The sequence below is a fragment of the Mustela putorius genome, unplaced genomic scaffold, assembly GCF_011764305.1.
Source record: "Mustela putorius furo isolate JIRA1106 unplaced genomic scaffold, ASM1176430v1.1 tig00000281_pilon_pilon_pilon, whole genome shotgun sequence".
Lineage (NCBI taxonomy): Eukaryota > Metazoa > Chordata > Mammalia > Carnivora > Mustelidae > Mustela > Mustela putorius.
The window spans coordinates 18,969,815-18,983,965 of NW_025421343.1; the positions used below are offsets into that span (position 1 = coordinate 18,969,815).

The following is a 14,151-nucleotide window of genomic DNA, read 5'->3' on the forward strand; positions in this document are numbered from 1 at the left end:
AGTCTTGCTTAGCAGAGCTCCAAAAGGAAATTTTCCCGTCAGCCATCCCTAAAGGACAAAGGAAGTTTATCTACATTGGAAATTCAACCACCTCCACCACCCACTGCTGCTCTACACAGTCGGAATTATCATTGCAGAGATGGGGCAGGGACAATATAAACATGAAGAAACACTTCATCCAGAATGAACAACGTTGAAGTATCAACTCACTGAGGCACGACACAGCCTGTGCCAGAGATACAGATGCAATACTGTCCCATTTAACCCAAAAAAGGTTTTTCTTTTCTTCCCTGATTTGAGGATATGCTCATGTGGAAATCTTATGAAGGTATCCAAATGAAACCACCACCTTCTCTTTCATAAATCATTTTTATCCAGAAGAATAAAATGTGATGAACTCAGGACCACTGGAAGAATCCAAGGCAAACGGTTTAGTGAGAGTGGAGCCCAGAGAACAGCACTCTTCTTCTCTAGTCAGACACGAACGGTGCATCTGGTCCACCTGACATGCGCGGGGGCAAACACGTTCTGCTTTGCTTCACTGAACAGAATCATCCCTGGGAAATGGGACAAAAGAGAAGTGTGCTGCGCTGAGAGGGCACTCCCAGGAGTAAGAGCAGAGCAGAAGCAGCACTCAGCTGGCATGGGGAAGGGTGTGGGAGGTTTCACCCCCTTCACTCCCGCAGCATCATCTCCTTTTCCATTAAAGCATGTTCACAAGACTACCCTCTCAGTATAACAGAGCAGGTGACGATTTTGGACCCAATTGGGAAGCACATTCTGGGGACAGGGGTGGGGAGTGTTTTGTTTTGTGTGGTGTTTGACTTAGAAGCAAGTTCTTTATGATCAAGAGTTTTCTCCAATTACATACCCCACTGCTTCTGATCCAAGATCTCTATTTACCTAATGAATGGTGCAGGGTGCTCGGGCAGCAACCCAGAACCTGCCAAGGACAGAGTTACTTTGATCAACATCTACAAGCAAAGCCTATGATCTGAGCAGCATATGGCATAGCAGCTAAGAACGAGGACTTCAGAAGCACAGTACTTGGTTCGAGGTCAGTCTCTGTCGGCCATCTGCCCTTAGGCAGGTTCCTTTACTCTGAAGCACCTATGTCTCTGTGTAAAAAGGGAGTGAGAAGAGTATGTTCCTCTTAAAGACGCTAAGAAGTCTAGGTGAGGTGATCCACAGAAGGTACTAGTAACTGTCCCTTAACAAAGCTTAGCAATTTTTACTACCATCATCCGCCAGCATAATTCATAGGCCCAAGGGTCCCAATCTGGAAATGTGACCTCCAGCCAATGGTTGGTTTCTCTCTCCTCTCCTCTGCCACAAGACAAATCCTCTCAGCCTTTAAGTGTTTCCTGCCTTTACGGACAGATGGGTATCATCTAGCTAACTAACTGCATCCCCACTGAAGGGAAAGGACCAGCTCTAACTTATATAGAATGTACTAAAATATTTGGCCATGCATTATTGTTTAGAATGATTTTATTTTAAGGCTACACAATATATATACATTTGTAAGTGCACATATGATGTGTTTTATGTACAAGGGTTAGACAGCTGTTTAAAGACAGCCAGGACCTGCTGGGAAATTATTGTCTATGAAAGTGTAGAAAATAACAAAGATCAACTTAGGAGACAAAAACTAGACATGGATACAAAGTATGGATATAGGTTTTCCCAATTGAGAACAGTATCTTCACCAGCTCCTCCCTGCTAGGTGGTCACCATGGGGGGGGAAACTTTAATCAAAGACGGAGCTTCGGGGTGTTGGTTCCCCGACTGAGGGAGAGAAGGGAAGAGCAACAGACAAAACAGCCACTCTTTGGTAGTGGGCTAGGCAGCACCCAGGCCACAGACGTCCTGGTCACTGAAGGAGCGATGAACCCTGCTCTGCCAGCTTTTCTCAGGCAAACTTAATCCCCTTGCCTCACCAGAATGTCAGAAAGGTCCTCGGTTCCTTCCAGCTTTAGATTCTGAAGAAAGACCAAACATGTGAACTTTAGCATACTGAAAATACAGGAATCATAACATAGATTCTAATCAAGGCAACAGGGTAGTGACTATAAAGAATGAGGTTTGTCCCGGGACTTTAAGTAAAATTACGTTACAGCAAATATAATTTGCAGGATAAAGCTAATTCCAAATCCTTGCCACCTGAAGGGGAAAAATGCAAAAAGCAAGACTTCCTGGGCACTGGCGCCCGAAACAACCTCTCTCTGTAAAGGGCCCAGGAGTGAAACTATTTGCTCTGGCAGGAGCTAAGAGAAGTGAATAGCCACCAGGAGACACGATATGTGACTGTTAACCGTGTCTGTGTCCGTGCGTGGCCTCCTGCAGCCCTCCCCCTCACTGCCCCATCACCTCATCCCTGGCCATCTGCGCAGGCCTTTCTCTCCCATCTGCGTAGGCCTTTCCCTACCTAACAGCTCTCTTCCCACCTGACACCCCCACACCCACCCTGTGAACTCCCCACCAAGCTGGGCACTTGTTTCCCGCAGGATGAAATGGCTGTCCGAAGCCCCTCTCGCCTAAGCTTGCCACAAGCGTACCTCCCCTCACTGGGTCCTGAGGCAGTTGAAATCACCCCCCGCACCCCACAGTGTGACTTCTGTAGCTTGGTTCCTGGTGGTTCCGCTCTGGCTAACAATTTGCACCCTGCTGGCACTGAGGACCCAGCGTCCCGAGTGCTGTCACACCTCACTTCTCAGGGATCTCATTACCAGAGGGGCTGATGACAGACAGGAGTGAAAGCCTGGGAGCAAGGCCACAAAAAGAGACATGTTCTGGTATTAAGTGTTGTGAGATTTCTCTCTGTGGCTCTGGGAAACAGAGCCGATCATCACCGCAGCACTTTCATCACGAGGGCAGAGGTCAGACACAGGCACACAGGAAATCCGGGGCACTTCTACAGCACCCGCTTTTGCTAGCATTCCAGTACAATCCGACCGACCCTCTCAAACCACACTTCGGTGTTCAGACAGGTGCCACACTCTAAGATCCCCCCTCTTAGCTGGGGGCCGGTGGGGGAGGTCAGAATCTACACTGGTGGTACACGAGGGCAGCTAGGGTAGGGATGCTCTGCCTCAGTGACAACATCTGCGTTAGGGACCAGGGCCCCGGGACACAAAGGATATCAAGTTTCATCTGGGCTTGTTGCTGGCTGCCACGCTTGGCTGCCCGCCCGGGGTGGCACCAGCAAACTCTTGAAGAGATGGGTCCCTGCCTGCTCCCTTGGGAACCAACACAGCTGCTCAGCTCTGCAGCTGGCGTGGCGCACTGCAGAGCCTGGCCTGCTGTCACAGTTGGCACGTCTCCTGGCTCCCGATGTGACACTCTGGTCCCAAGCCTTTCTTCACACCTCTTGGTGGTCCAGCTTGGCTGGCCACTGCCTCCATGTCTTGGGACTCCTTCTTCCTGCATCTTCCTCTCATGTCCTCCTCTGTCCCCTCTGTTCTCCACGTTTCCATGTGTCTTGACTTTGGCACTAGTAGGATTTGGCCTTTAAAGCCTTTGACACGCAATGATATCAAAGTGCTTTATGTTTTGAAGCTGGGAACTGATAGACTACAATTCAGCACTTAAATTTTTTCATTTGGGTCCTCCTCATTATTTTCATTGCTAATCATACCCAATGGCCCTTTTCGAAGATTCTTCTAAGTGCCTGGCTAATCCTCTGGGGTCGAAACTATTGTATAAGTCAACTGTATTTAAGATGTCTTGTGAGGTTGCCCAGGAAAGATCTAGAAAAAAACCTCAAACAGGGTGCCACAAATAAAAGAATTACTCCCTTGCACAACCAAATTTACTTACCTTTTCATTGGCTAAGTGTAGGAGACAGGCAAAGGCCAGGGGTATAGAGAGGTTCTGAGCCATGAGAGGAGGAAGGCTGGAAAACAGAGAGGCAAGTATTTAGCTTGGTCACTGTGGTTCTAGGAACAAAGATTCTTTCAACAAGTAAGAACACACATTTCCAGTGAACAAACTAATGAGAAACAAAGAAATATTTCAGATGCATTTTATAAGCAGATTTTTCCAGTTTCTTATTTGGAAATAAAATTTCACTTGCTCCATTCCAGCCAATGGTGCAGAAAAATGCTTTTTTTTAAAAAAATGTCTTTTTAAAAAGTTGGTCTATATTAAGTCATTTATCAATGCAAAGAAGAAACAGAAAAACTGCCCCGAGTATTAAAACAGCAGATGGGGGCGCCTGGGTGGCTTAGTGGGTTAAGCCTCTGCCTTCGGCTCAGGTCATGATCTCAGGGTCCTGGGATTGAGCCCCGCATCAGGCTCTCTGCTCAGCGGGGAGCCTGCTTCTCTTCCTCTCTCTCTGCCTACTTATGATCTCTGTCTTTCAAATAAATAAATAAAATAAAAGCTTAAAAAAAAAAAAACAACAAAACACAGCAGATGGTGTGAGGGTCTGTCACACCAGCAGCTCAGGCTGGAGCACTCTCAGCCGGGGCTCAGAGGAAGGGGCCGGGAGCCCCCCGCGTTCACCGGCTCATACCTCTTCTGCAGGTCCCTTGTGAGCCCGCTGAGCATCTTCTCATCAGCCACCTTCACCGGGTCCTCTTTTCCAGTTTCACTGTGGTTTGTCTAACAGAGGAAGGATATTGACACTTAGACATTCCAGGTCAGTTCACTTTTGAGAAAGCAACATAAATTTCGAAGTTGTACCTCCAAAGAGTTTACAATGAAACCAAAACATTTCTAAGTTACATCTTGAAGAATGGGGACCCATAAAGAGACCCTGTGCCGCAGCCCTGGACTATGACACTGACGAAGTTATGGTAAATGTGGACGTCAATGGCCAGTATAATCCCAGTAAAGGAAGAATTGCAAAGAGGGTTCTGGGCTCCTCTGAAGTAAAAAAATACAAACTAACAAGACCCATGATTATTTATAGCTTCAACCAAGGGCAGCACAGAATCCATAATCTCTAAGGCAAGCAGTTATCAAAGGATATCATGTTTGGTATCTGCATTAAGATAACCCAGAATGTGTACACAGGGAGAGGAGTGGGGTGACAGGACAGGATAGGTGATAGTACAGATAAAACAGTGATAACTATTGGAGAAAAAGGTGTTCACTATACTATGCTCTCTCTGCTTTTGAATACCGTTGAATATTTTCTTTTTTTAAAGATTTATTTAGGGGGACCTGGGTGGCTCAGTGGGTTAAAGCCTCTGCCTTCAGCTCAGGTCATGATCCCAGGGTCCTGGGATCGAGCACCACATCGGGCTCTCTGCTCAGCCAGAAGCCTGCTTCCTCCTCTCTCTCTCTCTGTGCCTGCCTCTCTGCCTCCTTGTGATCTCTGTCTGAAAAAATAAATAAAATCTTTAAAAAAAAAAAAGATTTATTTATTTGAGAGAGAGTAAGAGAGCATGTGTGAGTAGGAAGAGGAGCAGAGAGAGAGAGAGAGAGAGAAAGAGAATCCTCAGATTCCCCACTAAAGGTGGAGCCTAACATGGGGCTGGATCCCAGGACCCTGAGACCATGGCCTAAGTTGAAATCAGGAGTCAGATGTTTAACCAACCGAGCCACCTAGGCACCCTGTTTGAATATTTTCATGATAAAAGATTTTTTTTAATAAAGAATAAATCCTGGATGTCTGGTGTGGCTCAGTTGGTTGAGCAACTGCCTTAAGATCAGATCATGATCCTGGAGTCCAGGGATCGAGTCCCACATCAGGCTCCCTGCTCAGAGGTGGATGGTGTGTGTCTGCTTCTCCCTCTGACCCTCGCCCTCTTATGCTCATTCTCTCTCTCTCTCTCAAATAAACAAACAGAATCTTTAAAAATAAATAAATAAATAAATCCTTTGTTAACCGGGTATAACCAGAGGACAAGGTATAAGTCATTTAAATTAGAAGTTTAAGTAGAACCCCGTTCCCACCTCTTAAAAAGCACATTTCTCTTACATTTGTATCCTATTCAGTTTAGTTGATAAAACCTTATGAATATGACTGAAGCTTTATCTGATAACCATGACTACACAACTCGGGGTCCTCAATCAAATCATGATTTTCACTTCTCAGCCAGCAGGAGAAGGTTTAAGAGAGCAGCAGGCTCAGAACACTGCCTGAACAGAAGAGGTCCAGAAGAAAGAATGAAAGGATTCTGGTTAATTAAGAGCTCCATTCAGCTGGAAAGAATTAGTCAATGTTTCACCTTATTCTGAAGGAGAGAGAGAGAATTTGACAGAAAAAAAAGTAATAATAATAATAATAATTTTTTTTATACTTCTTTTCTACTTAGAATACATCTCCCTATTAGATCAAAGGGCTTAAACATTTTATGGTATGTGAGATGTTAGAATTTGTTTTCCAGAACAGTGGTTCATCAACCTAAATCACACCAGCAGTGAGTATATACACCAAATTTTTCCTCAACTCTGTTTAATTACTAAGGCTGCTAAAGCTCTGTTTAACTGCTAAAGCAGTGGAAATTGCTTTGGTTTGTATTTTGTGATGACCAGCAAAGTTAACTAATGTCTGTGCACTAGTTTACCATCTGTATCACTTTTTGTGTGATTTGTTTGTTCTTGGTTCATCCCACTTTCAGAGGTGTGAGATCTTTCTTGTATTTCTTTTTCTTTTTTTAAGAGTTTATTTATTCATTTGAGAGAGAGAGAGTAAGAGAGAGCATGAGAGGGGAGAAGGTCAGAGGGAGAAGCAGACTGCCCATGGACCTGAGAGCCTGATGCAGGACTCGATCCCATGACTCTGGGATCATGACCTGAGCTGAAGGCAGCCACTTAACCGACTGAGCCACCCAGGTGCCCTGTCTTTCTTGTGTTTCTGAAAGAATACTTTCTCTATTCACTGTTGATCTTGGAGCCTTAACCATGAGCCATTCCCCTCCCACATGCTGGGTAGCTGGAGAGCAAGCAGAGCGTGTTACCTCTGTGTCTGCTTGCTTGGAGAACTTTGTCAGCAAACTCCACATGCTCTGCTTCAACTTCTTCATGTCCATTCTCTTGGCAGTCTTGGCATAATGAATTTCAATTTTATTTACCTAAAATAGATATGTGACAAAGTAAAATTAAGCAAACTAAAGAAACATTTATAATCTACCCATTATAAAATCAAAAAGTCTGGAGTTCAAATAAAGATTCTGATATAGTCTTGATCAAAGGAATGACAGAGCTTTGTTTGGATATGCCAAAACAGAGTCCCTCATTTCAATCTAATTTCTTGTTGATCAAATGCAATCTACATTTTTTTTTTAAAAAAGATTTTATTTATTTATTTGACAGACAGAGATCACAAGTAGGCAGAGAGGCAGGCAGAGAGAGAGAGAGAGAGGAGGAAGCAGGCTTCCTGCGGAGCAGAGAGCCCGATGCGGGGCTCGATCCCAGGACCCTGAGATCATGACCCGAGCCAAAGGCAACAGCCCAAACCACTGAGCCACTCAGGCGCCCCGCAATCTACATTTTTTTTAACTACCTTTTTTTTTTTTAAAGATATTTAAAATTTATTTATTTGACAGAAAGAGAAAGTGAGAGAGAGAGAGCATGAGAGGAGAGGTCAGAGGGAGAAGCAGACTCCCCATGGAGCTGGGAGCCCGATGTAGGACTCGATCCAGGAACTCGGGGATCATAACCTGAGTCAAAAGCCGTCGATTAACCAACTGAGCCACCCTGGCGCCCAAGAACAATCTACATAAAGACTTAGCTGGAGGCTGCCTGGGTGGCTCAGTGGGTTAAAGCCTCTGCTTTCGGCTCAGGTCATGATCTCAGAGTCTTGGGATCGAGCCCTGCATCGAGTCCTGGATCGGGATCTCTGCTCGGCAAGGAGCCTGCTTCCCTTTCTCTCGGCCTGTCTCTCTGCCTACTTGTGATCTCTCTCTCTGTCAAATAAATAAAATCTTAAAAAAAAAAAAAAAAAAAGACTAAGCTGGAATTCTAGGGTAAAGAGCTAGGCCAATCAAATGGATATGAAATCACTAGGCCTGTCACCTGGTATGCAGGTGATTAATGCATCATCGTTTCATATAAATTGAATCTGGCCAAGATTTTCTTTCTTTTTAAAAGACATTTTACTTTTAAGAAATCCTTACACCCCACACGGGGCTTGAACTCACAACCCCGAAATCAAGAGTGGCCTGCTTCATGGATTGAGCCAGAGCCAAATGGCCAGCCTCACCCAAACAGCACAGAAACCGATTTTCCCTGCCTGCAGCCTTCATTCACATACTTTACCACTTTGCTTCTAGTCATATGGTTTATCACCATTTTTTTTTAAAAAATATTTTATTTATTTATTTGACTGATAGATCGCAAGTAGGCAGAGAGACAGGCAGAGAGAGACGGAGAAGCAGGCTCCCTGCTGAGCAGAGAGCCTGATGCAGGACTCGATCCCAGGACCCTGGGATCATGACCTGAGCCCAAGGCAGAGGCTTTAACCCACTGAGCCACCCAGGCGCCCAGTTTATCACCATTTCTAAAGAGATGGCTAGTTCCACACAAACTAAATTAGCCATCAGCTCGAATATTCTCAACATGACCCTACTTAAGAATCAGCCACTTGGAGATCAGCAGGTTAAAACTAAGAAAGAAAAAAACAAAAAATCAAGTCCAGACCAATGTGACTCTCAAATAGGAGGAAAATTAAATAGATCTCAGGCAAACAATCTAACATAATTCTTGGCTTTCATCTTTACCTTCTGAGGTTCAGCTACCAGATTTGACTCCCCATAAGTGATGATGTCTAATCCTTGGACTTCAGGCACATCACCATTCTCTTGTGCTGTCTTGGGTGGATGGCAGGATGTAAGGTCAAAGGTCCCACTTGGTCCCACAAATAAGTCATCCGACTCTTCATAGTCACTGTCAGCAGCCTGGGCAAGGAAACAGTTCTTTAAGTTTGGCAGGATCTTGGAGTGTCCTTGAAAAAGGCTCTATTTATACATTAAGAGCAGAGCACCTGAGAGTTCGTTATATGAGTCAAGCCTAGGATGGTCTTCTAGGTGCCTCCAGTGACCCTCTGGTTACACATAAGCCCTATGAGGAAGGTATCTGCTAACTAAGACCTCCAGAGCAAGGTAGGAGGAATAATCACAACTGCCAGTGTCCCCTTTGGTTTCTAGCCAATTTCAGATTTCATTTTATGGACAGCATTTCCAAAACACCTGAGATCTGACCCACATGCCTCACCCGACGTGAGCACAAGAGGTGTCAGAGGTCTCCAGCCAGCAGTGGGGGTCCTGCCTGGGAGCTGTGAAAAAGTCGTTCTTGGACCAAGACCAACGGGAATGGATCAGATCTCTGGGCTGGGGCCTAGGACTTGGTTTTCAAGCAGGCTCTCTTACCCCCTAAAAATGTGAGAAGCACTTGCCAAGCGGTCTGGATTTTCACTAAAAGGTAACCACCCAACTCTCCTCCAAGGAAGATGACAAGGTGAACAAGCTATTCTTCAGTTCTTGTCCCTCTCCCCAAAGGGACACAGAGACCTAATATTTCCTCCCTTTCTGTTATTTACATTTGCCACTTTATTAGTAGACTCATAAAATTATTTAGTCTAAACTAAGATTTAAAAATGGAGAGTGGCTTATACAAATTCACAACGTAACAACTAAAATCAGAGCTATAAGCCCAGTCTCCTGAATCTACCCCCTAGACCTTTCCCTTTCAGATCCCACCATCTTCACATGTCTGAACGTCCTGTACCCCTAGACAAAAATATTGGTTTCTAAAAGCAAGAGGAGTATTTTCCTCTGAAATCCCAAAATAGTCAAAATAAGTGCTTTGCACAGGCTAAAGACATTGGCTGGTTTATTGGAATATAACCATTCACTTTCCACATACAGGGTTTGAGGTAAAGCAGGCCTAGCTTTTGGCTGTTTCCTCAGCTTTTTGCCATTTCCTGATGCCTGGGGGGCTGGGCAGGCAGCCATAACCCTCCTCCCCCAATTCAGAATTTCCTACAGTCTTCCGCCATATAGGAAAGGGAGGAGATGGGGAATAGAAAAGGCTCTTCTGCTTATGAGAAAGGACAGAGCTCCTCTCTCCTTTTACCTGTAATCCAGGGCAAAAGTTGGAGGTGTCATTAGGGTTATTGTAATCATAGTCTCCAATTTCTTCATAATGTTCGGTTCCTGCTCTCTGGCCTTGGGCAGTCTTAAGTAACTAGAATGAAGGAAAGAACAACTGCAGAAAGCAATTTCTAGAAAAGTAGTTCCAACCTAGGTTGGATGATAACCTTAGTTCTTATGATCAAGCTCCTAGAATTACAGAATTTTAGAGTTTTAAGGGCCGTGAGAAGTCATCTAATCCCGACAACTTCAGTTGCACAACTCCATTCTAGAGCAAGCCCCACGGTAGTAGTGCTTGGAGGCCATCCATCCCAAATAAACCAGAGCAGCTCATTTGCAATTAGGTCTGCACACAATTTCATTTTAAAAAGGGTTCGTTAAAAACAAAATTGCCAAAAAACAAAACAAAAACCCCAACAGAATTGCCTATAGTTATCTGAAAAGAAGTCAACTTGAGGTTGCTCAAGTAATTCTGAGAGAAAACCCACTCATGATTTTAATTCACAGACAGCCTGTCCCATTTCTGGGGAAATCTCTGCTCCCTACATAGCTAGCTATAGGGAGAAACATCCAGCTCTTCTCCCCGTCATTACACCCCCAGGTCTTTGTTCTGTCTTCCAGAGCCTCACAGAACAAGCCTCCCTCCTCTTTTGGGAATGACTGTGACCACAGCCCTTCAAATATTTGCTGCCCGTTAGACCAGTGATTTTTACCTGGGGTATGTGTCTTTGGGGTGAAAGGTCCCCCAGCAATGGGTCTGTGATTAAAGGAGAGAGACTGATACAAAGCAAAGGTCAAGCAAATCTTTATTCCGCGCCAAGCATCGAGAATCAAACCGAATGTTCGGGGCCGTGCCTCTTACAGAGAGGGTGACCTTTCTCTGCTTCACAGACTAGCTTTTAAGGGCAAAGGCCATGTGGTTGGGCCTGGCCACGCATAGGTGGCCAATGAATTTGTAACACACAGAGAAAGCTGCACAGTCATGTTAGGTCACACATAAGTGACCAATTGAATTACAATTTACCCTAGTAGATACTGGAACTAGCCTATCACCTTGGTCAGAATTGGCGCCCAAAAGGCTCCCAAAGGGTGGGGCCCATACTCCTTGGTAACTAGGGAGACAGTATGCGGCCCCCCCCTCCCCACAGATGTCTCCACAAGGCCTGAACCACTCTTGTATTTGGGCTTTGTTATCTGGGACTGGTTTCTGGGACTGGTTTTTAAGTAAGTCCCCTGGGGGGAAGGGGGGCAAGGACAGTTTAAGGGTTAAACAACAAGGTTATTGTTTAACTGGACGGAAATGGAAGTGCTCTGGCTAAAAAGGTCCTTAAAGGAGTGAAGGAAGTGAGGCTGAAGGTATTCAGTTTACAAAGCATACTGAATATTCTACTACAGTGATATAATCCAAAAGCAGGCAAAAAAAAACAAAAAAAAAAAACAAAAACCCAAAAAACCACCACAAAAACCCCCACAATGTTTTTGTAACACAATCCAAAAATAATATTCAATAATAGGTATTTATTGACTTAAGTCCTCTTTCTTCCTCAGTTCCTCATATGACACCATTTCTAAATCCCTCCCCATTTAGGATACTGTCCTTTAGGCACACGGGAAACTGTCCATAGTCTACAAGAAGTGTTTCAGAAAGGGGCTGTGACCGCCTCGTGTTATCAGCTGGTTGCTACTAGAATCCGCCTGTAAGATAATTAATCCGCCTGTAAGATGGTTGATCTGTATGGTCTGTAGCCAAACAGTGCTTACTAACCCAGCATTTAATTTCCAGGGTTCCCAGAGTTTAATAGTCATTATCCCCGTGTAGCCCTGGTGGAAGGGCAGGGATCTTCAGTTCCTGCTGCCTGGCTGCCCTACCACTCAGTGACTTTGACCCTGTGGACAATCAGAAGCAGAAGTTCTTTCTTCTACTATAAACAACAAAACTACAGCCCCTGGAATTAATATGCAAATTCCCACCGAAGGCCACAGTCTTCAGATGCTCCTAATAAGGGCTTGAGGGAAGGGGGTTGGGTAACTCCTGGCCACAGAAAGGAGCTCCAGGCTGGGTAAGGTTTGGTAGCAGTGTCCACTGTCCCTCTGTCCTGCTCTTCTGCCGCAGGGCCCCATTTTCCCATTAGAACACGACCCGGCTAGCATCTAACCAACACTGACCACAACCATCGTTTCTACTACTGCTGCAACTCTGTATCTCTTTCTACATTTTTAAGAGTATTTCTGTTAAGTAAACAGTACTGATTAAAAGGAAAAATATATCAATGTTGGTTTATAAAAACACAATGGGAAATTGTGAATCCGGAGAACTGTATACATATCATTAATGTCTTGTAGAGAAGCAGGCAGAATAAGGAAGAGGAAAATAAAGACAGTTTGTGTCTAGGACACCACAAGACCAGAACACCCAAGGAAAGCAAGTGAGCAGAGGGTCTAGATAAAAGGGAACTTGGCAGGAACCGCTGCCTGGTAACCCTGGCAACAGTGACACGCACTTGCGACCAGCATAGCCAGAAGCAGCCACGCACGCACGCACAGATGAGGTGAACAGCGACTGGGGGCCAGCCCTGGGTGGTCTAGATGCTCATCAGAAAGAGGAGCCTTGACAGAGCCCAGGAAGGTGGCCCAGCTCTAGATAACTCCCTTGAGGACTGCACAGTCAGGTGTTTGGCACCCACACTACCCCATAAGTCACAGTGGGGCTCGTGTCTACACCTGGATCATAAGGAAGGCAGTGTGGCCCGGGGAAAGCAACTGGCTAGTGAATCCACAACATCAATGAGAAAGGGAGAGAATCAAGAAATAACTACCACCACGTAAAAACCTTAGTGAAAGACTGTTTATCTCCCTAGCGTTTCAGCACCAAGGCCTCAGCGGCCACCCAGCAGTCTTACCAGCTGAAGTATCCAAATCTCCAACCTGCATCTATGCCATAAGCTTTCCCTTTAGCTTTGGGAATGCAGCTACACCCGCTGCATTTCCTGGTGACTGCCCCTGGCTAACACCTTCCCCTCCCCTTGCGCTCTCCTTTTCCTCAAAGGCGAGGGCTGGTAGTCAACATTGCCAACCATCTGATTTCTCCCACGCTACCAGCACGTTCGACAGCAGCAGCCTGGAGGAACCAAGGAGCAGTCTTACCCTGGTGCCTGGTTTGAGATGCAGCTGGACAAGATGATCTGTCTCGTAGAAGAAATCCGGGGGAAGAGTGGTGGCTTTCCAATTCTGGTTCTCCAAAGTGGACTTGGCCAGAATAGTAGAAGCCTGTTAATTAAAAATAAAAAACCTTTTTTTTTTTTTTTTTTTGAGAGAAAGGGAGATATTGAGAGAGCACACATGAGGCAGGAGTGGAAGAGTAGCAGAGGGAGAGAATCTCAAGCAGTCTCCACAGAGCCTGTTGCAAGCCTCACAACCCTGAAATCACGACCTCAGCCAAAATCAAGAGTCGGAGTCGGATGCTTAACCAACTGAACCACTCAGGCACCCCAGGCATTTTAGTAAGAATGGTCAAAAAAAAAAAAGATATGGTCAAAACAAATTTTTTTTAAGCAGCTTGGGAAGGATTTGGGCAGCACTAGCCTACTGTCAAGAGTTCCCAGTTCTGTAGCAAAGAGTGATTTTGCTAGACATTATTAATATTCTAAACCTGATTCTACCTGTCACTGAGTTCAGGGCTATTTCTCAATTCCTCTAGAGTTTGAGGGAGAATGAAACCATCCATTTACTCTAAAACTTAAATTTGTAATGAATTTTTTAAAATCTGAGAAGAGTGAAAAGAGCAATTTTAAAAAGCATATAGGCTAATAGATCTAGCACAAACCTTTGTTTTTTTAAAATATACATCAAAGTCAATATCATCGTCAAAGTCAATTTCAAAATCCTTCTTTGTACTCTTCTTTTTGTTCTCTGATTTGGAGGAAGCATCTTCTGCAGAAATGAACACAGATGTCACATTGTTCACCTCTGTGGACAATATTATGTACCCATTTTGCAAGATCTTACCAACCGCAAAAATGCTCACGTTTTTGTCTGAGCATAAAAGCATCAGGAAAGGCAAATCATACACCTAGTTTCATCCCTAACTTAAGATTTGTGGTCTTGCTAA

General features: G+C 44.8%; 1 protein-coding gene across 1 annotated transcript in view; it reads right to left on the reverse strand.

Annotated features, from left to right (window-relative positions):
• Nucleotides 1-1,473: 1,473 nt before the first annotated feature.
• The window catches only part of NCAPH (non-SMC condensin I complex subunit H), a 35,595-nt gene continuing 22,917 nt past the window's right edge, over nucleotides 1,474-14,151 (reverse strand). Inside the window, exons 11-18 of the mRNA XM_045079164.1 lie at nucleotides 13,867-13,973; nucleotides 13,188-13,310; nucleotides 10,027-10,137; nucleotides 8,673-8,849; nucleotides 6,912-7,025; nucleotides 4,517-4,605; nucleotides 3,820-3,895; nucleotides 1,474-1,982 (exon numbers count right to left, since the gene is read on the reverse strand). Of these exons, the coding sequence (XP_044935099.1) occupies nucleotides 1,923-1,982; nucleotides 3,820-3,895; nucleotides 4,517-4,605; nucleotides 6,912-7,025; nucleotides 8,673-8,849; nucleotides 10,027-10,137; nucleotides 13,188-13,310; nucleotides 13,867-13,973 (857 nt within the window). The 3' untranslated portion in view covers nucleotides 1,474-1,922. The remainder of the gene's footprint in view (nucleotides 1,983-3,819; nucleotides 3,896-4,516; nucleotides 4,606-6,911; nucleotides 7,026-8,672; nucleotides 8,850-10,026; nucleotides 10,138-13,187; nucleotides 13,311-13,866; nucleotides 13,974-14,151) is intronic.